The sequence below is a fragment of the Coregonus lavaretus genome, assembly GCF_964263955.1.
Source record: "Coregonus lavaretus genome assembly, chromosome: 37".
NCBI lineage: Eukaryota > Metazoa > Chordata > Actinopteri > Salmoniformes > Salmonidae > Coregonus > Coregonus lavaretus.
The window spans coordinates 13366937-13390451 of NC_140024.1; the positions used below are offsets into that span (position 1 = coordinate 13366937).

Below are 23515 nucleotides of genomic sequence, written 5' to 3' on the forward strand. Positions count from 1 at the left end.
TAGGTGTCATCATCTAAAATACCCCTAATTTATAAAACTGTTCTTATTTGATTAATGGTGGTCGGACCCACCTATGTGAAGCTAGCCACAATAAGGATTAGCCACAATAGTGGAATTTGCGGTTAGCCTTCAAAATAAAAGTATGTCATTGACAGTGATGCACATGAATACATATAGTGGAATTATGCTATGGATCATACTAAACGAGGTTGGATTGTTGTTATATAAATTCAACAAAATAAAATAAATTGTTAATTTGACAAAAATCTGTTGAAATCACACTGGATGTATTAGACTTTAGAATTGCATTAGGGGCATATTTATTTCACTGTACAGACTTACCTATGGATTATGGATCAATGACATGGGGTATCAGTCTACTCAGTGACACGCAGAGAACATTCGCGTCGTAGCTCTTATTGCGGGACTCTGAAACCACTGTGAATCACCCTACTATGTGTATTGAACACTATTCCAGAGGAAAAACTATGTTTTGGAGTCTGATAACTCTGAGGAGGACGTTGGGGAAAAAGCTCTTGGTACTGAGTAGACTGACACCCCATTTAATTGATCCCCAATCCTTAGGTAAGGCTGTACAGTGCAATATGAATGTCAATACAAACAATAGGCTGACTGGCGACGTGATTTCACAGTCACAGTCCCGCGATAAGAGCTACAACGCTAATATTTGCATAAAACCTTCACAGTTGTGTTCTGTGGGTGTCACCGAGTAGACTGACACCACATTTCATTGCTCCACATTCCAACCTTGTTTAACATTATCTAGTCTAAATATTGCATGATTTCACCAATTGTAACCTTCTGCGTCACTTTCAAAGAGGAACTTTTATTTTGAAGGCAACCCGCAAATTCCACTATTGTGGCTAATCCTTATTGTGGCTATTTTCTCAACACATTACCAGGTCCGGTCAAGCCTCACCAGCCAGATTAAGTTTACTGGCTGCTAATAACGTTAGAATTCAATTTCAAATTCAAGTGGCTACCTAGCTAACTCACTCACATGGATTCCTAAATCATTGCTAAGAATATTGAAAATGACTGCAGTTTCTATTGATCATTGTTTTCAGGCGAAAGTTAGTTGCATTGGTTCTAGCTAGGTAACGTTACCAAGCTAAAGCTAGCTAGTTACCCCAGAAGTTGCTAATAACATCTGTATCAAAGATATTTGCAAACATTTTTGATCCTGCTCGTTTGATCCTGCTCTTATTTCAAATGCTCACACAGACGTTTTCCCATTCGGTGCACATGCAAATTCAGCACACACAACATTCTATAATATAATTTTATTATTTGACGTGTCAAATTAAAAGCTTATTTGACGCGTCAAATAGTGTTATTTGATACTTCAAATAGTTATTTGACGTGTATCTTTTTTGACACGCAAAGACCCAAACGGCGTTCCATAGGTACCTGCCAAAAATAAAGGAAACACGAGTAAATGAGGGATACAAAATATATTGAAAGCAGGTGCTTCCAGACAGATGTGGTTCCTGAGTTAATTAAGCAATTAACACCACATCATGCGTAGGGTTATGTATACAAATGCTGGGCAGGCCAAGATCTCAACCCAATTGAACACTTATGGGAGTTTCTGGAGCGGCACCATCAACAAAACACCAAATTATGGAATTTCCCGTGGAAGATTCCCATGGAAGAGTGGTGTTGCATCCCTCCAATGGGATGCAACACCACTCTTCCACGGGAAATTCCATAATTTGGTGTTTTGTTGATGGTGGTGATAAATGCTTATACTTGTGGAATCTATACCAAGGTGCATTGAAACTGTCCTGGCTCGTGTTTGCGCAACGCCCTATTAAGACAATTTATGTCTTATGTTGGTGCTTCCTTTATTTTGGCAGTTACCTGTATGTCTGTAGGCCTATGTATGTCTGTATAGATATATGTTTGGATGTAGCTGTCTGTCTGTTATGGCCAACATCACAGATTGGAATATAATATTTTAAGAGCTAGTGCTGTACCAATCATTGCGTGGCATATTTTGGGTAGGCCTAGCAGTGTGCCCTATCCACTCATTATTTTAAAATAACAAATAAACAATGAACACATTAACAATCATTATTGCAAGTCGGAGTACAGAAGGGAATTGTTAATTGTTTACCTAGAATTTCAACTTCTCTACAAAGTCACCAACTCATAAATTAAAGTAAATTGGACATTTTGATTAGCATTATAATACAGACGACTCAGGGAAGGTGAAAGAGAGACTCACAAACCAGTGTGGTACCATTTCATATGTATTTTTTAATGACCAGCATAAATGATCATCAGGTTGTCAACAACCATCTGGTTTGCATGGTGGTACACAAGTTAGGGAATGGGGTATTCACAAATGTACTTTTTCTTGCCAAGGCAGACCTCATCATGCCACTTTCCCTGTGCAGCCAGTGAGAGCACAACACAGCTCTCCCTCTTGGTCCCTGTTGGCTGCTTCTTGGTCTTGTCCCAGTTGAAGTAGCTGATGGGCATGCTGTTGACGTCTACGTACTGGCCCTCCTTCACAATGTCTGTCACACCGATCCAGAACTCCTTGGTACCTGGCGCACTCCTCTTGGCATAGTCCCTCAGGTCATTGTTTTCATTGAGGTCACGTGGAGTGGCAAGGGTTCCACCCCATGTGATGCAGTGTTCGTTGGCCTCATGGTAGTGCTTGGGTTCCTCGATGGTCAGGTAACACTTCCTGTGAGCTTTGATGCCACGGAGACAAACTGGAAGCATAGGGAAGCAGTTTAGTGCATTTATCTCCTTCAAACTTCCTCAGGCAAATTCCCTTCCTACCATGCTCAAATATTACTGAAGAATTTGCAATATATACAAAATAAGTATTTCCATGACATATTGGTGTATATTATAATATGCCATTTAGCAGACGCTTTTATCCAAAGCAACTTACAGTCATGTGTTCATAAATTTTTTGTGTATGGGTGGTCCCGGGGATCGAACACACTACCTTGGCGTTACAAGCGCCGTGCTCTACCAGCTGAGCTACAGAGGACCACTGTCTCACTGATATTTTATAATCTATAGAATTTCAATCAGACATAATGAGGACTAGTAGGACCAAGCAAAGATTTTCATCTCTATCCATGTTTCCTAAACCAAGTTCCCAAAATAAGACATAAGCCCTTTCAGTGGGAGGGAACCCAGACAGAGGCATACTATATGAGACTGTAACACTATGTTCTTCCACCCTCCCTGTATAAAGAACCTGTCTCATCATAATACTTTTATATCCATCATCATACATTACACAATGCACTCCAAGGCATTTATGAAGACATTCATTTGCGTTATCTTCCCCAGCACATGACTCAGTGCTCTCTCAACATCATTATTGCTGCTGCAAGGCATGAGGTTTTAGGTAAGAGTACTCCTGCCCTCTACTGGTGACTGAGCATATTAGTAAATGGCAAATGAAAGTAATAATAATAATAATATGCCATTTAGCAGACGCTTTTATCCAAAGCGACTTACAGTCATGCGTGCATACATTTTTTTTGTGTATGGGTGGTCCCGGGGATCGAACCCACTACCTTGGCGTTACAAGCGCCGTGCTCTACCAGCTGAGCTACATACACCAAAGTGTATGCTAACCCCTGATGTCTGGGGTTAGTGTGAATTACCATAAGAAATATAAAATCATAATTTCTCTGCATAAATTCCACACTATTAGGGGAAAAAAAGGTTCCAACAGGGTTCTTCGACTGTCTCCATAGGAGAACCCTGTTTGATTCCAGGTAGAACCCTTTTGGGTTCCATGTAGAACACTCCGTGAAAAGGGTTCTACATGGAACCCAAAAGGGTTCTACCTGGAACCAAAAGGGTTCTACCTGGATCCTAAAAGGGTTCTCCAAAGGGTTTTCCTATGGGGACAGCCGAATAACCCTTTTATGTTCCAGATAGCACTTTTTTTTCTAAGAGTGCATGTACCAAAGGTACATACAGTATACACCTGCCTAACCCATAAGAAACATACAGTAACTGCTAAATCTGCACTGTTTCCCCCATGAGAGGCATTCCCTCTTTGAATCGTTCCTGGCCATAAAGCAGAGCTCAGTATGAGTGCACAGAGCAGCCACCTCAGCATACCTGTCTGCAGAGCCGAGATCTCCTTCAGGGAGTTCACCTCCTGCCACAGCTTCTCCAGCTGCGATTTTACATCATCCTCATTTGCATCTGCATCTCCATAGAAACACAGACAAGCAGGCAGGCATGTCAGAGAGAAAATGTACAGAAAAACATAGTAGAGCCACTGACGTTTAGTTTAGTGTGTGTGGTGAGTTTTACCTCTCTGTTGTGCTGGCACTGCTTTCCTGGTACGAGATGGACGGCTATATCCCTGGTGGAGCAAGGTGAGAGAGAGAACCAAAAAGATGGGGAGAACCAGACGCGACATGTCTGCACTAAATTCTCGACAAAAGAAAGGGGCACACCTTTTAACACTGACACAGGAGCCCAAAGCACTGTGGGCAGTTCACTATATACAGGCCCACTGTTTGCTCCTGCAGGGATTCACCTCTCATTGGCTGACACTATGTAACTTTGGGTTTTTTCAAATGTCAGGGGGAACTCAAATACCATGGGTGGAGTGACAACAATGATGCCCCTGTTTCTGCCCATTCATAAATATTTACTTGGGACAAGGCGCAATTCATTTAGCGTTTTTCACATCCATTTCACAAACAAGCCGTAAATTCATTGACTGCAACACTGCACAGAATGTTCTGTATGAGCATATCTGACAGCTTCTGTATCTGACCTTCCATCACTCCTCTGTGCATAGATACATTTGACCCATGGTAAATTAATCCTGAAATAGATGGCTAAGAGGAGATTTGTTATTTTATATGCCATGTCAGCAAAATGATTTGTATGAACAAATGCATAGATAGCTCTCCCAATGTATCAAAACATTATGAGGATGATGACATCTTGCTTGTCAACTCTAATTATATCTCATTCAAATGTGAGGGAAATACAGAGATTCTGTTGTGTAACCATGGAAAACAGGGAGCTTATTAGAGCTGAGGAAGTCCAGCTCCCTGCGCTGGTGCAGCAGACTTTATTTTTAGTGTTGGATGTTGTCGAGTAGACAGATCAGATGGAAGAGGGGTGCAGTGTTAAGAAAAACTCTGCTGTCTGATTGAGAGAACCAGGATGCCCAATGGGCGTCTCAGAGGCACGTGGCCTCACTTACAAATACATTAAGGGATACCTTTCAAATTTGATTAGATGTAATGGTACAGTAAATATAATGTCTGTGTGAAACCATTTGCATGAATTCATTCCCAAAACCTGAAGAGCAACATTGAAAAGTACTCACTATGTCATAACAACACTCTAGAACGCTGGTCTCATCTAGATAATAGTCTAGGGCCGTTGAGAGGTGCAATATGACCACATACAGTACCAGTAAAAAGTTTGGGCACACCTACTCATTCAAGGGTTTTCTTTATTTTTTAAAAACTATTTTAACATTGTAGAATAATAGTGAAGACATCAAAACTATGAAATAACACATATGGAATCATGTAGTAGGCAAAAAAGTGTTCAACAAATCCAAATATATTTTATATTTGAGATTCTTCAAATAGCCACCCTTTGCCTTGATGACAGCTTTGCACACTCTTGGCATTCTCTCAACCAGCTTCACCTGGAATGCTTTTCCAACAGTCTTGAAGGAGTTCCCGCACATGCTGAACACTTGTTGGCTGCTTTTCCTTCACTCTGCCGTCCGACTCATCCCAAACCATCTCAATTGGGTTGAGGTCGGGGGATTGTGGAGGCCAGGTAATCTGATGTAGCACTCCATCACTCTCCTTCTTGGTAAAATAGCCCTTACACAGCCTGGAGGTGTGTTGGGTCATTGTCCTGTTGAAAAACAAATGATAGTCCCACTAAGCCCAAACCAGATGGGATGGCGTATCGCTGCAGAAGGCTGTGGTAGCCTTGCTGGTTAAGTGTGCCTTGAATTCTAAATAAATCACAGACAGTGTCACCAGCAAAGCAACCCCCCACCATAACACCTCCTCCTCCATGTTTTACGGTGGGAACTACACATAAGGAGATCATCCGTTCACCCACACCGCGTCTCACAAAGACACGGCAGTTTGAACCAAAAATCTCAAATTTGAAGGCCAGATTTACACAGTCTCCTCTGAACAGTTGATGTTGAGATGTGTCTGTTACTTGAACTCTGTGAAGCATTTATTTGGGCTGTGATTTCTGAGGCTGGTAACTTTAATGAACTTATCCTCTGCAGCAGAGGTGACTCTGGGTCTTCCATTCCTGTGGCGGTCCTCATCAGAGCCAGTTTCATCATAGCGCTTTATGGTTTTTGTGACTGCACTTGAAGAAACTTTCAAAGTTCTTGACTGACATTCATGTTTTAAAGTAATGATGGACTGTCGTTTCTCTTTGCTTATTTGAGCTGTTCTTGCCATAATTTGTACTTGGTCTTTTACCAAATAGGGCTATCTTCTGTATACCTTGTCACAACACAACTGATTGGCTCAAATGCATTAAGAAGGAAAGAAATTCCACAAATTAACTTTTAAGAAGGCACCTGTTAGTTGAAATGCATTACAGGTGACTACTTCATGAAGGTGATTGAGAGAATGCCATGAGTGTGCAAAGCTATCATAAAGGCAAAGGGTGGCTATTTGAAGAATCTCAAATATAAAATATATTTGGATAAAGAAAAACCCTTGAATGAGTAGGTGTGTCCAAACTTTTGACTGGTAGTGTAGTTAAAGTGGTTTAGCTACACAATGCTAAAAGGATGCAATCCATATTTCAAATAGATTACAGCATAGCAGCATAAGAAAGTAAAAGACCTTCTGCATAAATTATGTTTATGCCAGTCGGAGAGATACATGCTGCAGACTTATCTGATAGTGGCTATAAATAGCACATTGTCAGAAGGAAAAAAGGTCACCCATTTGAGTTACGTTATTGTGGGGGGATAGGAACTTGATTAAAGGTCAAGCATTTGTTATCACAGTTGTATTTGATTTATAGGAAATTGTAGTGGTGGCATTGTGAAAGGCCACCAGCCTGTCAGTAAATAGCAAAGGACCAACCTAATTTATATTGCATAATAAAGGTGTTACATACCCCCCTGCTATAAATGGAAAAGGGATGATAAGAGAATGTCAAGACTCAAGGTGATTGGGAGAGATGCAAATCAGTAATTCATGTTGAATCCTTATGACCTAATAAGATAAGAACATAAGAAATAGTAGATGAGATATCAAATGGCAGCGCTAGTTAAAGTAAATACTTTTTCATACTGTACATTCTAGGAGAAATACCCCAGCCTATGAGAGAGTGTAATATTATAGGGAGTCTTTCACAGGGTGGCTTGTGGAGAAAACCTGAAAATGGCACAGGCCAAGAAAAACACACAGCCTTCCCAGAATGCTCTGCAGATACATTTATTCATGTAAACAGAACTAGACTACGTACAGTACAACATAACAAAAACACTAATACCAACAAATACAGGTAAACAATATCTTCATATAAGTCTGTAATCAGGCTCCAGCTACAGTACTAAACACACCTAGATAGTTTATCTTTTTTTACTTTTAAGGCAAGTTGACTATCCATCATAATGACCTCTCATGGAAACACACACATACACACTGCAAGTTACTCTAGACTCTCTAGACCTAGACTAACAGGAAAACCCAAAGAGACATTCACATTTAGATGTACTGTCCACCTTCATTAATATACTTGATTTCCAGTATCATTGTCAAGTCTATCATGAAAGGAAATAGGTGCAATGTTATGATGTAGCTAATAAAATATTTCAATCAAATGTTGTGACAGTTAATGTGACTTAGCTAATTAATTAAAGATCATTGGAATGTTGTGAGTGGCAAATGAAAGATCAATGAAATGTGTGAAACTGGATTGCTTCACCAGTGGGTGGTTCGTTTGGAGAAGCACAGCTGGCTACTTTCCAATCACTACTACAGCCATGTAATAACTGGGCCCTTTCTTCCCATACAGACAGTAGGGTACATCCAAAAATGTATCATCTTTTCTATTCACTTGCAAAGTTACAAGACATTGTATGCTGTTTTATATTGTGTCTGTACATTTACTTTTGGTTTGGGAATACTCCTGAAGGTAATATCTAAGCTTGCAGTTATATGAAACACATCTGCCTTAGCTAGTATTACTGTTAATAACAAGGCAACTCAATAGCTTTCATCTCCTTACATCAATGGTAGTTTCATATTTTTTATGAATAAATAGCTTTGTACGATGGACGATTTCACACTTTCCATATGGATAATACTAGTAGCACAATATAGTTGTCATACTCCATCTCACATGAGATGTTAACACCTGATATGAATAACTCCTGTCCTGTGGTATCCACAGCAATAGTACTTCCATTTTTGATGACCCATCAGCTCATCTGTAAGTGAATGTGTCTTTAGTCCTCCCTCTCTGTGGCACTCTGTTTGGGAGGCATTGTACACTATACACAGGCACCAGCAGGTAAACATAACACAACTTCTTACACACATGCATAAAGAACACAGACTAAACAGAAACGGGTGTGGTTAATCAGCATCATCATCACCTGACTACCACGCCATTTCTCTCTGCATTGTTTGTCTGAAATGTGGAATATGGATGATGCCAAAAGCTGACGTTATCTTTCTTATTTTCATTAGTTGCAGAAATGTAGGAAACACACACTCAGAATGCTGCCTGGCATTTGGCTGAACCGCCATGAAATCCAGTGTCTGTGGAATGGGTACAATTCAAATACTGAAATCTTCTACAAGACTGCTGCAGACTTCTAGCTCAAAGGCACTAGTGATCCCATAACAACACCGCAGAAGGTCGGATCCCTAATGTGACGGTAAACATGGTAGCAGGCATTTACAGTGGCATTTCCTAATACGCTCTCCTAGCTCACACACTGCTGAAGATAACCTGAGGGAGGAGGGTGAGAAACGATCTCAGATAGTGATTTTTATAGATTCACTGCAGCAGGTGGAGGTAAATAGCCCAAGGCCAATCTGCTCTGGTTTGCTGTGTATTCAGTGGTAATGTGGTGATCAGAGTGACTAGTGCTCACAAAGCAGCTGAAATGAATCTCACTTCTGAGTTATCATAATAGTGGTAAAAGAGAAAGTGGAAAATAGCTTAGAGGAGACGTTTACTTTAACACTCACCCTCCTTGTTTCCTTCTTCTTTCAACCACCAAGACATGAGTACAAGCATGGTCAATATCACTTATGTGCTGGTTCACTCTCGCTCACTTACTATTCTCTTTCACACTCAATCTCTTATTTTCCCTAAAAGCCACTCAATCAACCACTTATTCACTCTGTTCCTACTTTGCTCCCTTGTTAAGGTTGCCATAGAACACAATGAACAACGATGAGGCTGCAGATAGGTCTAAGCATCTCTTAACATAATTTGGTCAGCAACACAATGCTCATCATAATACTGGATAGTGAATGGCACTTTAGTTGATTGGCAACTTTGACAACCAGTGTCTTATGAGTTTTCATATGTCTTTCAAACATCTTACATAACAAAAGACACAAAGACAACAGACCCACACACACACGCACACAAACATACACTCACATACTGTACAACGGTTTGAGTTCACGGTGCGTAGTTCTGGTTGTGGAGTAGTCTGTTATGGGACTAATCCCCCGCTCCACCTCCTTCCATTGAGGTGTCCAGGCCAGTTGTGGTGCCGTGCCTGGGTCTACTGGATGAAGGGCATGCGCTCCTTGTTGTCATTGTCCCCTTCATGCTCCTCCTCCTCCTCACCAGCCTCACTGGTCTCTGTGCTGTCACTGGCCATCTACAGAGAATACAGAACACATTGTAATTTCTCCAAATACAGAATAGAGTACCAATACACAACATGTACTGTACAAACTGTATCTATAAGAAAACATCCAAAGATGAGGAACAAAGGATTCAGATATTAAAGTATCTGTCCAGTGTTCCAGATTTCTTATGAAATATTACCTACAATGAATTACAATATGTATTAAATAGATTAATAATACAAAATTATAATTAAAGATGTTAAAAAGCAGATTTTCTTTGTGTCCCTGCTTAGCCCGTTAGGAAACAACAGAGTGGTTTGGGCGTATACAGAAAAAAAATCAAAAATGATTTGACAGCTCAGCCAATTAGACTTGCATACACTTGGATATTCAAATTAGCTCCCACGTGGAGGCACTGGGGCAGACTGCCCGAGCACGGCTGCACTAAGTCAAATAGTATGGATGGATTCAGGATTTGGAAACGCACAATACAACTACTAGGGCACTTTACTATAACAGCAATAAATTAATAAATGCAGACTGATTATTTCAAGTGTGAGTCGTTTCTGTCCTTTGCTTTGTCATTATATTCCTAATATTTTTGTTGTTAGCAACCTAAATAACGTTAGCTAGCTAGGTAGTCGTGAAGCTAGCTAGCTAGCTACTGCTGCTACCTTTATCAGTCAACAACAGCTAACTAGGTTTCCTCTTGACCTAAAACTTCTAGCTGCAAACCACAGGATTTAAAATAGAAGGGAATGGTGAGATGATTGTTGTGTGGAGGATCTGCTTTGACTTGCTTTCTTGTTCGTTAGCCAGCTGGCTAATTTAGCATCAATAGCTAACGTTAGCATGCTAACATTAGCTAACTGCTTCTAAACAGCCAGCAGGCCAACTCTTATAAACCTAGGGTGACCACATGTCCCGGATTGTGCGGGACAGTCCTGCAGTTTGGCCCTTTTTCCCATGTCCCACAACCAAACAATTATGTCCTGTATTTCATTAACAAATTCAAACACCACTAATTTAGAAAAAATAGTTGATTTGTCCCGTATTTCAGTCAGACATTCCAACCTGTCTCTTGCAGTCACATTGCGCTTATGAAAAGATATATATATATATATATATACCATAAGAATGTGGTAGCCTACTGGTGATGTTTAACACTTCTCCAATAGTTGTTGAGATCTGATATTCTGCGCAGCGCAAGACAAGACGTAGACTAATGTCATAGGCCTATCGTCAACCAATCATATTTCTCAAATACTTTCGGGCTAAATTCCAGCTAAACTTGGAGAGGACAGTTAGGCCTAACTATTTACAAAAAGCGTGCTTTTGATAAAGAGCTACAAAAGTAAGTAAATAGCCGTACTAGACTGAAAGATAAGGTAATTTCGTCAAACTTGTGAGGCTCTCCATGCTCATTAGTTGCTCAATCAACTCAATCCCATTTTAAAAGTCTCCTTTACTAACTATTTTACATTCCATGAGACAAACCAAAAATGTTTCCTTGGCCAAATATTCCCAGATTTTCATAAAACAGCCACACGTGGTCTCTCGTTGATGCATCACCAAATTTTGCGCAAGGACTGCAGGGGTGTAGTGCTGCCATCGCTCCGCCACTTCTCACAATGGTGCTCGTTTAGTAATGTTAGATCAAAGCTGAATCAATGTCTTGGAAGATCACATAATGATTAATTTTCACTGGGCACAGACATCAATTCATTTAATTGAAATGACGTGGAAACAATGTTGATTCAACCAGTGTGTGCCCAGTGGGTTAGTATTCTACATAACAAAACCAAATATAATAGTATAGTATAACGTTACTGTTACACCAAAAACACCACTTCATTTCTTATGAGATTTTAGGATGGTTGACAGTAATGATGCCATGGCCTATTTTGAAATTAGGTATGCCTAACTTGGTGTTTGAGGGTTATTAAAAATATAAATGTTTCTTTAGACAATATGTGTGGGCATAGCCAGATGTTGCAATTGGAGGATGCATTTTATGTATATTCTATAATGATATTCAATAGGCTACATCTGGGGGGGGGGGGGGACCTGCTGCTAAATGTTTTTATTCATGAAGGCAACTGTCCCGCAAAATCATCCTGTTGTCCCGCATTTGGGTATTTTAAATGTGGTCACCCTATACAAACCACATACTTTGAAATATAAGTGACTGGCGAGATAGTTGTTGCATAGGCATTGTCATTTTTGCTAACACCAGCTGTGGATTGCTTGGCTTGCTAGCTATCTTGCTTGTGTGCATTGAGTGTGCACTCCTGAGCACGTGTCTCCCCTAGTCTCAAGAACGATTATTCGCCCCACTGGAGGAAGAGGAAAAAAAGGCAAAAGCTGCTGGACCAATCACATAAGGGCCAAGCAAATTTCAAGCATTTAAAAAAAATGAGTTTGAGATGGGGTTTTACTGGACAGTTACTTTAAACTTATCAACATTGAATCAACATTTTGTCAATGCTGCTCTGCTTTTGTTTCTTATGTTTGCTGCTACAAATGGGGACTCTGACTTTCACGGGTCACCATAGAAACCAGTGTCATTGGAAGATATCATATTCATTTTTTATCAGACTTAGTGTTACCTAGGAACCTCAAACCTAACCATGTGTTGCTTTGGCCAAGAGTTCTCTGGGGATAATTGCTCACTGTGGTGAGTCATGATGCTATTCAATAATTTCCTTTTTCCTCAAGGTTTTTCAAACTTGTTGAATGCATGTGCAATTTTGGAAAAAAAGGTCCGGGTTGTGTACTTACCAAAGGAGTGGGAGACTTCTCCACATCCAGGATTAGCTTTCCTATGTTGCCTCTGTCGTGGATCCTCTGCATGGCTTCTTTTACCTGGGTTTCAAACAAAATAACCAATTAGACCAAACACTGACTGTCACATAAAATCAATGTCAGTAATACCAATATATACCATATAGGTTAGACATTCGATCCCAAAAAATACAGCTTGTGATTTTGTTTGGGAGCTGTATGTGACGTTCTGAATAGAGTGCATGCAGTTTTAGGCACTGCACATTAGGTGGCAGTGGTGACACAGCAAGCCCATGAAAAACATTGTGACAGTGTGTGAAGTATGTGCACAGAGGAGTAGACAGCGCACAGAGGAGTAGACATTCCAATCGGGGTGAAAAGGGTTTGCATTTCTCTTCACAACAACTTCAAAACTACATTTAGCCACATCTTCCATCCAAACTCTTATAATAGGAGCCAGTTAAAAATCACATTCTTAAATCACAGTCCACATTGTCTGCAGAACTGAATGCTATTATGCAAATAGCCTGCCTTACAACGGAGCATTTAAAAGAAACGGATAGGTGCAGTGAAATGTGTTGTTTAGCCATAGTACAATCTTCATACACAGCCCAACAAATTGCAGCCAACAACCACAACTAATTGGTGTTCAGATTCCAAACTCTACCAATCATACGATCAGTGTCAGTACACACTCTCATTTAGAATGATCAGAGTGTTATTATCTGAGTGGAACAGTTGCTACATGTGTGAAGCTGAAGGTCATGTTTTAAAGTGTTACTGTCTGTTCATTCAGCTGGGTGGATGTGAGAGGTCAAACACTACACTTCCCAGACAGACAGTGACTCTGAAGCACACACTGGTTTTCTCTCAAATAAATCAGTGCAGGTCACTGTATAATCATTCAGTTAGTCATCAGAGCCAGCACACATTTAACACAGCCAGGATGTGCACAAAGCACAAATATCCAAACCCTCCGTCAGAGCTCATGACATTTACAGATGATTGGAACTGCCCCCCACCCCTCTAAAAAATAAAAGTGCTGCAAGTGTACTGATTCCTCCTACTTCTAGGGAGGTCAACCCTGCCACTCAATACTTTACACCACACCATTTCACAGTATGCCATATACCATGATGAGATAACCTATAATGATTACCTCCTCTAAGTCAATGCCACTGAAGACCACTTCAGGGCTATCCTTCCATGTATTTTTACCTTACTGTCAGACTCCATTTTAAAGTTGCTTCTCTGCCTCTATACTCTTTGTTCTATGTGGTGACTTTTCACCAATCTCAATGTTTCAGTGCTCAAAGCACACCACACCGTGCCCTGACTATAAAACGTGCCCCCTATCACCTGTTGCTGCGTAGAGCAGAGAAGGGATATCTCAGACCAGTCTGCCCTGATGCATCTCAGAGATATTGCATGTGTGCTCAGTGTGATTGCTGCAGAAGGAATCCATTTACAGCAGTCCATGGCCAACCGAGCACAATAAAACGCATCATTGAGAGAGCAGTTCAAAATATATATTTTGCATCTTTCAAGGCACTGTGCAAGTCATATCCGTATAATGGAACAATTGTCTTTGAATGTTTTGAAAGGAAGCAATTGAGAGTCATGAGTAGGCACCCATTACATTACTGTTATATCTTTAGCAAATGGAAATGTATCAGTAGTAACATTTCTACAATGATTCCGAAATCCATTGAGCACATGTTGTGTTTTCCCTGGTTGTGGGTTGTTTCATTCCCCTATGGGATGGATAGACATCTCTAATTTCCTTTAATTCATCCCTGGTAATTTCTAATGGCAGTAGTGTTTGCATTACCAGAAACCCACTTGAGAACACAATTAGTAAAATGAGTGTACCAAGAATCAATCCTGCAGTCAAATACGGGGAGATGCTCTAGAAGGCTCTGTAGTGCAGTAATTCAACATGATGCACTCTGCCATGGAAAACACGAGTCACAGGGCTCTACAGTGCAACCATTTTACTTGCATATGTACCTAAATATTTTGCTGTGCAACCTAGAATTTTAATTTAGGAGCACCAGTGCGCTTAGAATAAAATCACCCAGATGATAATCGTTGCAATGATTCCTTCACTGTACCGCAGGCCCTGAGTGCCATGGATGATACACTGAGCGCTTGCACCATTACTACAAAGAAAACAGCTTGTTACCTCAAATATTTTTCATTGTGCTCCTAAATTTCTTTGTGCTCCAAAATTGTTCAACTTAGGCACACATGTGCTCCCTGTTAAAAAGGTCAGCGTAGAGCCCTGAGTCACATCCCTCCCTGTAGGTAAACAATTATCAGCATGTGAATAATTATAATTCATAATGTTCACCTTAAATCTAATACATGCTTACTAACTTAAGCAGCACAGAATATCCCAGTGTAAAATAGCTTGTTAAAATTTAGTTTACAATGACCAGGAACCTAAGTACCAGTGGCTCTCACTGGAGACTGGCTGCTTTAGTAGTGGCAGCTGTGAGCCACTTCAACCTGATGGGTGGTGGGTTGTGGAATTAGATCTAATCCCCATGTTATTTCTCCTACAATTCCAACAGGATTTACCAGACTTGAGTAGCTCCGATGTTTGAAGTTGGAACAATAACTATTTTATTTTATTTCAGCTTAAGACTAAAAACGGATTACAAAAATATATAATCTAAAATGTCTTTGAGTGAGACCATTTTATCCAGTTTGAATGGCAAATATTTTTAGCCTTGGGATATCCAAGTGGAGTGCTATCCAGACAGAATTCAGTAGGTACACCATGTGAAAACCATTTCTACCAGGTAGGTGCACCAATCTCTGTCCATACATAAATCATGATGTTAGTAAATAAATTATGTTATGGGAAAAAGTAGGATCATAAAAACAGCCTTGTGAAGTCATATAGTTACTGTGATTCAGTGGATCCCTCCATTTCTGACAAATATTGCCTCAATGTGAGAAAGTTGTGTTGATTTGGATGGCTGTATTACCTTACTACCACATGGTTAATCCATCTCCCACTTCATCTCCACCCCCCATCTCTTAATCTTTAGGTTCCTTTGTTAAAGAAGATTTAGACTTAAGGCCTCCGCATGCTTCCCATCCGAAACAGTCGGGAACAGTTCGTGCATATATTATGACGACATTTTGTGACGTTTTGGTTCGTTTTGGTCTTCGGCAAGCGTTCTTTCGCCTGTTCGTGAACACCCAAAAAATTATTGAGGCAAGCCGAAGTCGGTAGCCGAAGTCTACGACCCTTTGTCAGTGATTGGTCAACACTTAATTGAATGAGAGACTAATCGTTTTCATGCAAATTTCTTCACTTGAGAAATACTGAACCAAACTTAGTTAGATGTAAAATTGCGTGACTAAGAGCTCCTTGGCAAAAACATAAAAAATAATTACAGATATCTTGAGTTGTCTTAGATTAATTCTGACTATTTTGAGGAAGTGTATATTGGCTACGGCGTCTCAAGATGGACAAACAGTAGTATTGAAGCTTTTTTTCTCGTTTTTCAAGCAAAGGTTTTTTAAGGAGTATGCGAGCGCACTTGTTCGGTTCGCCTAGCCGAACCAAAGCATGCGGAAGGCTATAGGGCATTGAGTCTTTTCATGGGCTGTGGAAGGTAAATCTACAATAATAGAGAATTTCAACAAGCATTTTGCTACGGCTGGCCATGCTTTCCTCCTGGCTACCATTACCCCGCCCACCAGCTCTGCACCCTCGGCTGCAACTTGCCCATGCCCCCACCCCCCCACCCCAAGGTCCCCCTGCTCAAGAAAGCACATATACAGGCCTGTCTGAAGTTTGCCAATGAACATCTGAATGATTCAGAGGAGAACTGGGTGAAAGTGTTGTGGTCAGATGAGACCAAAAGCAAGCTCTTTGGCATCAACTCAACTCGCCGTGTTTGGAGGAGGAGGAATGCTGCCTATGACCCCAAGAACACCATCCCCACCGTCAAACATGGAGGTGGAAACATTATGCTTTTGGGGGGGGGGGGGGTTCTGCTAAGGGGACAGGACAACTTCACCGCATCAAAGGGACGATGGACGGGGCCATGTACCGTCAAATCTTGGGTGAGATCCTCCTTCCCTCAGCCAGGGCATTGGAAATGGGTTGTGGATGGGTATTCCAGCATGACAATGACCCGAAACACACGGCCAAGGCAACAAAGGAGTGGCTCAAGAAGAAGCACATTAAGGTCCTGGAGTGGCCTAGCCAGTCTCCAAACCTTAATCCCATAGAAAATCTGTGGAGGGAGCTGAAGGTTCGAGCTGCCAAACATCAGGCTCGAAACCTTAATGACTTGGAGAAGATCTGCAAAGAGGAGTGGGACAAAATCCCCCCTGAGATGGACAACTTCACTAGATGTGTGCAAACCTGGTGGCCAAATACAAGAAACGTCTGACCTCTGTGATTGCCAACAAGGGTTTTGCCACCAAGTACTAAGTCATGTTTTGCAGAGGGGTCAAATACTTATTTCCCTCATTAAAATGCAAATCAATTTATAACATTTTTGACATGCGTTTTTCTTGATTTTTTTGTTGTTATTCTGTCTCTCACTGTTCAAATAAACCTACCATTAAAATTATAGACTGATCATGTCTTTGTCGGTGGGCAAACGTACAAAATCAGAAGGGAATCAAATACTTTTTTCCCTCACTGTATGTGGACAACTACAAACACCTAGGTGTCTGGTTAGACTGTAAACTCTCCTTCCAGACTCACATTAAGCATCTCCAATCTAGAATCGGCTTCCTATTTCGCAACAAAGTCTCCTTCACTCATGCTGCCAAACATGCCCTCGTAAAACTGACTATCCTACCGATCCTTGACTTTGGCGATGTCATTTACAAAATAGCCTCCAACACTCTACTCAGCAAATTGGATGTAGTCTATCACAGTGCCATCCGTTTTGTCACCAAAGCCCCATATACTATCCACCACTGTGACCTGTACGCTCTTGTTGGCTGGTCCTCACTACATATTCGTCGCCAAATCCACTGGCTCCAGGCCATCTATAAATCACTGCTAGGCAAATCCCGGCCTTATCTTAGCTCATTGGTCACCATAGCAATACCCACCCGTAGTATGCGCTCCAACAGGTATATCTCACCGGTCATCCCCAAAGCCAACACCTCCTTTGGCCGCCATTCCTTCCAGTTCTCTGCTGCCAATGACTGGAACGAACTGCAAAAATCTCTGAAGCTGGAGACTCTTATCTCCCTCACTAACTTTAAGCATCAGTTGTCAGAGCACCTTACCGATCACTGCACCTGTACACAGCCCATCTGAAATTAGCCCACCCAACTACCTCATCCCCATATTGTTATTTATTTTGCTCTTTTGCACCCCAGTATCTCTATTTGCACATCATCTCTTGCACATCTATCATTCCAGTGTTAATACTAATTGTAATTATTTTGCACTATGGCCTATTTATTGCCTTACCTCCATAACTTGCTACATTTGCACACACTGTATATACACTGCTCAAAAAAATAAAGGGAACACTAAAATAACACATCCTAGATCTGAATGAATGAAATAATCTTATTAAATACTTTTTTCTTTACATAGTTGAATGTGCTGACAACAAAATCACACAAAAATTATCAATGGAAATCAAATTTATCAACCCATGGAGGTCTGGATTTGGAGTCACCCTCAAAATTAAAGTGGAAAACCACACTACAGGTTGATCCAACTTTGATGTAATGTCCTTAAAACAAGTCAAAATGAGGCTCAGTAGTGTGTGTGGCCTCCACGTGCCTGTATGACCTCCCTACAACGCCTGGGCATGCTCCTGATGAGGTGGCGGATGGTCTCCTGAGGGATCTCCTCCCAGACCTGGACTAAAGCATCCGCCAAATCTTGGACAGTCTGTGGTGCAACGTGGCGTTGGTGGATGGAGCGAGACATGATGTCCCAGATGTGCTCAATTGGATTCAGGTCTGGGGAACGGGCGGGCCATTCCATAGCATCAATGCCTTCCTCTTGCAGGAACTGCTGACACACTTCAGCCACTTGAGGTCTAGCATTGTCTTGCATTAGGAGGTTCACACCATGACTGACCCACCGCCAAACCGGTCATGCTGGAGGATGTTGCAGGCAGCAGAGCGTTCTCCACGGCGTCTCCAGACTCTGTCACGTCTGTCACATGTGCTCAGTGTGAACCTGCTTTCATCTGTGAAGAGCACAGGGCGTGAGTGGCGAATTTGCCAATCTTGGTGTTCTCTGGCAAATGCCAAACGTCCTGCACGGTGTTGGGCTGTAAGCACAACCCCCACCTGTGGACGTCGGGCCCTCATACCACCCTCATGGAGTCTGTTTCTGACCGTTTGAGCAGACACATGCACATTTGTGGCCTGCTGGAGGTCATTTTGCAGGGCTCTGGCAGTGCTCCTCCTGCTCCTCCTTGCACAAAGGCGGAGGTAGCAGTCCTGCTGCTGGGTTGTTGCCCTCCTACGGCCTCCTCCACGTCTCCTGATGTACTGGCCTGTTTCCTGGTAGCGCCTCCATGCTCTGGACACTACGCTGACAGACACAGCAAACCTTCTTGCCACAGCTCGCATTGATGTGCCATCCTGGATGAGCTGCACTACCTGAGCCACTTGTGTGGGTTGTAGACTCCGTCTCATGCTACCGCTAGAGTGAAAGCACCGGCAGCATTCAAAAGTGACCAAAACATCAGCCAGGAAGCATAGGAACTGAGAAGTGGTCTGTGGTCACCACCTGCAAAACCAGTCCTTTATTGGGGCTGTCTTGCTAATTGCCTATAATTTCCACCTGTTGTCTATTCCATTTGCACAACAGTATGTGAAATGTATTGTCAATCAGTGTTGCTTCCTAAGTGGACAGTTTGATTTCACAGAAGTGTGATTGACTTGGAGTTACATTGTGTTGTTTAAGTGTTCCCTTATTTTTTTTGAGCAGTGTATATTTTCTGTTGTTGTTAAACTTTATGTTTTGTTTTACCCCATATGTAACTCTGTGTTGTTGTTTTTATCGCACTGCTTTGCTTTATCTTGGCCAGGTCGCAGTTGTAAATGAGAACTTGTTCTCAACTGGCTTACCTGGTTAAATAAAGGTGAAATAAAAATTAAAAAAATTAAAAGGTGGAAGGAACTCAAGCATGAAACCAGTACAAAAAATACAGACTGTGAACCAGCAGTCTGTGTTAGTGTGTGTTCAAAGACGTTATTAGAGTTACTGCATTGGAAATTATGTATACTATAAATTCATTCAATAACTGTGCTGGCGTGATGGAAGGTAGAGGGATTTAATGGAAAAGGGTAATGTGATTACTCTGATCTTGCACATTAAAACCCATGGGGATCTAATTAATCACTACATGGGAATAGTTCAATCCCTTACAGATGATGACCGTGGATGCCATTTATCACTGTTCACATTACCATGGTACACACAGACAATGCTCCTCTTTGTCTGGATCCCATTGTTTCCAAAACATTATTTAGTTTAAAGAAATGACGTAATCCAAGCCTAAAGCAGAAATAGGTCAGGGACTGTTAATGTGATGTTAATTAACAATGATGGAGAATTGTGGCTGGTTGGAGAGTCAGTGGGGGGTAAATTGTGAAGCAGGCACATATCTGAGAACCAACAAGGAGGCTCCGCCATGCTTTATCCATGGTGAACCCTTACTGTACTCCCTGTCTAGATCCCAACTACACACTAATTGGCCAAGCCACTCCAGGTTGGACAGGCAATGCTGCATGGGTATCCAGGCAACCTCTCCTTCATTCCATCCTAAAGACACACCCTCCACCCTCTCCAGCCAGGCAAGAACCGTTTTCCAGGGTCAGCATTTACACTAACCAACGCCCCCTGAATTCTCATCCCACGCACACAAGCAACGGGAGTCTTTTCCCCTGGCTCGCCACCCCACTTCCCTTTAATGAGGCTCTTCATGGGCTGTGGTTCCAAAGAATACCCTGCATTTCGTGCCAAACCTCACTGACAACAGCAGAGCACAGTGTTCCCAGGAAAAAGACAAAACATCTCATAAACACACCTCTCTCTCTCTCTCTCCCTCTCATACAAAGCTGAAACTCACATGCTGCACGACATCCTCCCAAGACAACATCACTGAAAGCTCCACAGAGAGCTACAGTACCAGTCCTCCCACAACTGCTGACAGTTACACAACTCATTTCACCAACTGTGACGTGTTCAAACCACAAAAATAACTTCCGAACGGATTTCACAGAATTCACTGGGAAAATGTACGGAAAAGCTTCTGCTTACACAACCAGGTATGGCTGCATCCCGGTGGTATCCCTGTGATGTTAAACAGTCATATCTTGGAATTCCTTTCTGAGACCAGGCCAGAAGAAGTACTGTGATGTGTCGTACCAGTGAGTGCCAAGCCTATGAGGATCAGAAGTCCCTTTCCGAAAACGCATTGTCAGGCTTGATAAATGACTTGACATTCTTTAGCAGGCAGCCGTAATCTGAATGTTTAGCAGAGAGCGGTCCTCCCAGATGAATGTGGGCAGCTGGTTAATGAACAGATCCTCCTCCCACAGCAGGAAAAGGCCACGGCATCCCACACCAGCCTCACACAGGAGATAGATCTCTAGGCAGACAGCTACTGTCACAACTTCCAGTAGCATCCAACATTGACAAGACCCCAAATGACAGGAAAGGCAGATGTTCTGAAGGTCTGGAGAAGACGATTACATTGTCAGTCATATTATAGCATGTTCAGGCGGAGGTGTTTGTAGCATAGGACATTGCTTGAGAGCAAGAGAGGTAACCAAAGCCATAGCATCAATAGTGTTACAAATGCTTCATACTGGAAAATATTTTTTCACCATGCAAAAAAGACCACAAAATAACAGAATCTTGTCACCATGTGAGCTTGAGAGAATCTAAAATCTGAAAAGAAAATGACATGGAGAAGATTAAACTGGATGTGGGTTCCAAGACCTTTAATCTGTTTATGGTGGCCAGTGTGGCCAAGTTCTTTTCAGATCATTGTCCCACAACAACAAAAGCAGGTTTTCATTGAATTTGGCAAGATTGCTGTGCTGTGGTGTGCTAGTAAGAGGACAAAGCAAATGTTCCTGTTAAAAGACAGTGCCATCAGAAAGTATTCATACCCCTTGACGTACTCAACATTTTGTTATGTTATAGCCCGAATTCAAAAAGGATTAAATGGCATTTTTTTCACACACATCTACACACAATATCCCATAATGACGAAGTGAAAACATGTTTTTAGACATTTTTGCAAATGCATTGAAAATTAAATACAGAAATATCACATTTACATTAGTATTCACACCACTGAGTCAATACATGTTAGAATCACCTTTGGCAGCGATTACAGCTTTGAGTCTTTCTGGGTAAATCTTTAAGAACATTGCACACCTGGATAGTACAATATTGCCCATTATTCTTCTCAGAATTCTTCAAACTCTGTCAAATTGGTTGTTGATCATTTCAAATCTTGCCATAGATTTCTAAGCAGATTTAAGTCAAAACTGTAACTCGGACACTCAGGAACATTCACTGTATTCTTGGTAAGCAACTCCAGTGTATATTTGGCCTTGAGTTTTAGGTTATTGTCCTGCTGAAAGGTAAATTCATCTCCCAGTGTCTGGTGGAAAGCAGACTGAACCAGGTTTTCCTCTAGAATTTTGCCTGTGCTTAGCTCCATTCAGTTTATTTTATTTCCTTAAAAACTCCCCAGTCCTTAATGATTACAAGCATACCCATAACATGCAGCCACATTAAACATTTCGAAAAACATATTATACAATATTATTGGGTATTGTGTGTAGATCAGTGAAACAAATTCTCAATTTAATCAATTTTAAACTCAGGATGTAACAACAAAATGTGAAAAAGGTCAAGGGTTGTGAATACTTTCTGTAAGTGCATATGGAAAGATATACAGTACTGAGGGGGTATGCTAAGCTTGTCTTTTTGAAAATGTACATACAATATGAATGATGAATGTCTAATAGTCTTCAAATTGGGATATTGTCAGCAAAAATAAAGAGATCCCATCTAAACATTTCTACCACATCTGTGGATTGAAAATACCCAATGGACAGCTAATAATAGAAGTGCATTACAAACCAACAAAAGTGACAGCATTTCAGACTTCTTAATGGAGCAAAAGAGAAACTGTCATTATTCTGGAAATTATGATGTGCTATTATCATAGTTAGAAAATTCACAAGCTCCTGTCGATCACCTGAAGGAAACACGGTGTGCTGTGATGGACCCATTTTGAAATATCTTGACTTGACACATTTAACAATGCAGAGGAAAATAGTCCACTTAGTCAAGCGACACAGAAATTCACATTTCCAATGCCGTGCATAAGGAACATTTGTATTACATTATTCAAAATAGATTTAATCAAAGTGAATAGGGTTTAGGAATCACAGTGTTATTAGCCTACTATCTAGCTATTTACTGCAGTTTGTTGTTCAATTCATCTCTGCAAATCAGTTGGATTGCACATTGATGAATAACATTAATGTCTATCATTTCACATGTATATGAACAATTCACCAATACAAGTCAGACATCCATTTTCCTCCATGTATTACAGATGAACAGATAACAGCAGACACCCTTTTCTGGGGGCTTCAGTTCATTCTACCATTTGGACACATTCAGGTTACTGCCTACTACGAGAGGAGAGGACTGTGTTCATTATGCTCTTACACAGGCCAGGTTTGCCAGGTGCGAGATCATTAAATCAACAAGCGTAGCTAAGGCCAAGATTTAAGAGCATTAATTCAAATGATAGTGTTCATAGAAAGGTGCAAGAGCTCCTGCACCTGGGGTGAATGACAACAACCATTTGAATCACTGG

General features: G+C 41.2%; 2 protein-coding genes across 2 annotated transcripts in view; both read right to left on the minus strand.

The window, feature by feature from the left end:
- Nucleotides 1-2349: 2349 nt before the first annotated feature.
- Nucleotides 2350-4435, minus strand: LOC311111517 (tetranectin-like protein; the record flags this gene model as incomplete). Its single annotated transcript, XM_084154252.1, has 3 exons — nucleotides 2350-2747; nucleotides 4129-4221; nucleotides 4327-4435. The coding sequence occupies 3 exons, from the start codon at nucleotides 4433-4435 to the stop codon at nucleotides 2350-2352; spliced, it is 600 nt and encodes a 199-aa protein (XP_084010378.1).
- Nucleotides 4436-7460: 3025 nt separating this feature from the next.
- Nucleotides 7461-23515, minus strand: part of LOC311111477 (synaptic vesicle membrane protein VAT-1 homolog-like) — a 33520-nt gene continuing 17465 nt past the window's right edge. The window contains exons 8-9 of the mRNA XM_084154212.1: nucleotides 12642-12725; nucleotides 7461-9889 (exon numbers count right to left, since the gene is read on the minus strand). Coding sequence (XP_084010338.1) covers nucleotides 9791-9889; nucleotides 12642-12725 — 183 coding nt within the window. The 3' untranslated portion in view covers nucleotides 7461-9790. The remainder of the gene's footprint in view (nucleotides 9890-12641; nucleotides 12726-23515) is intronic.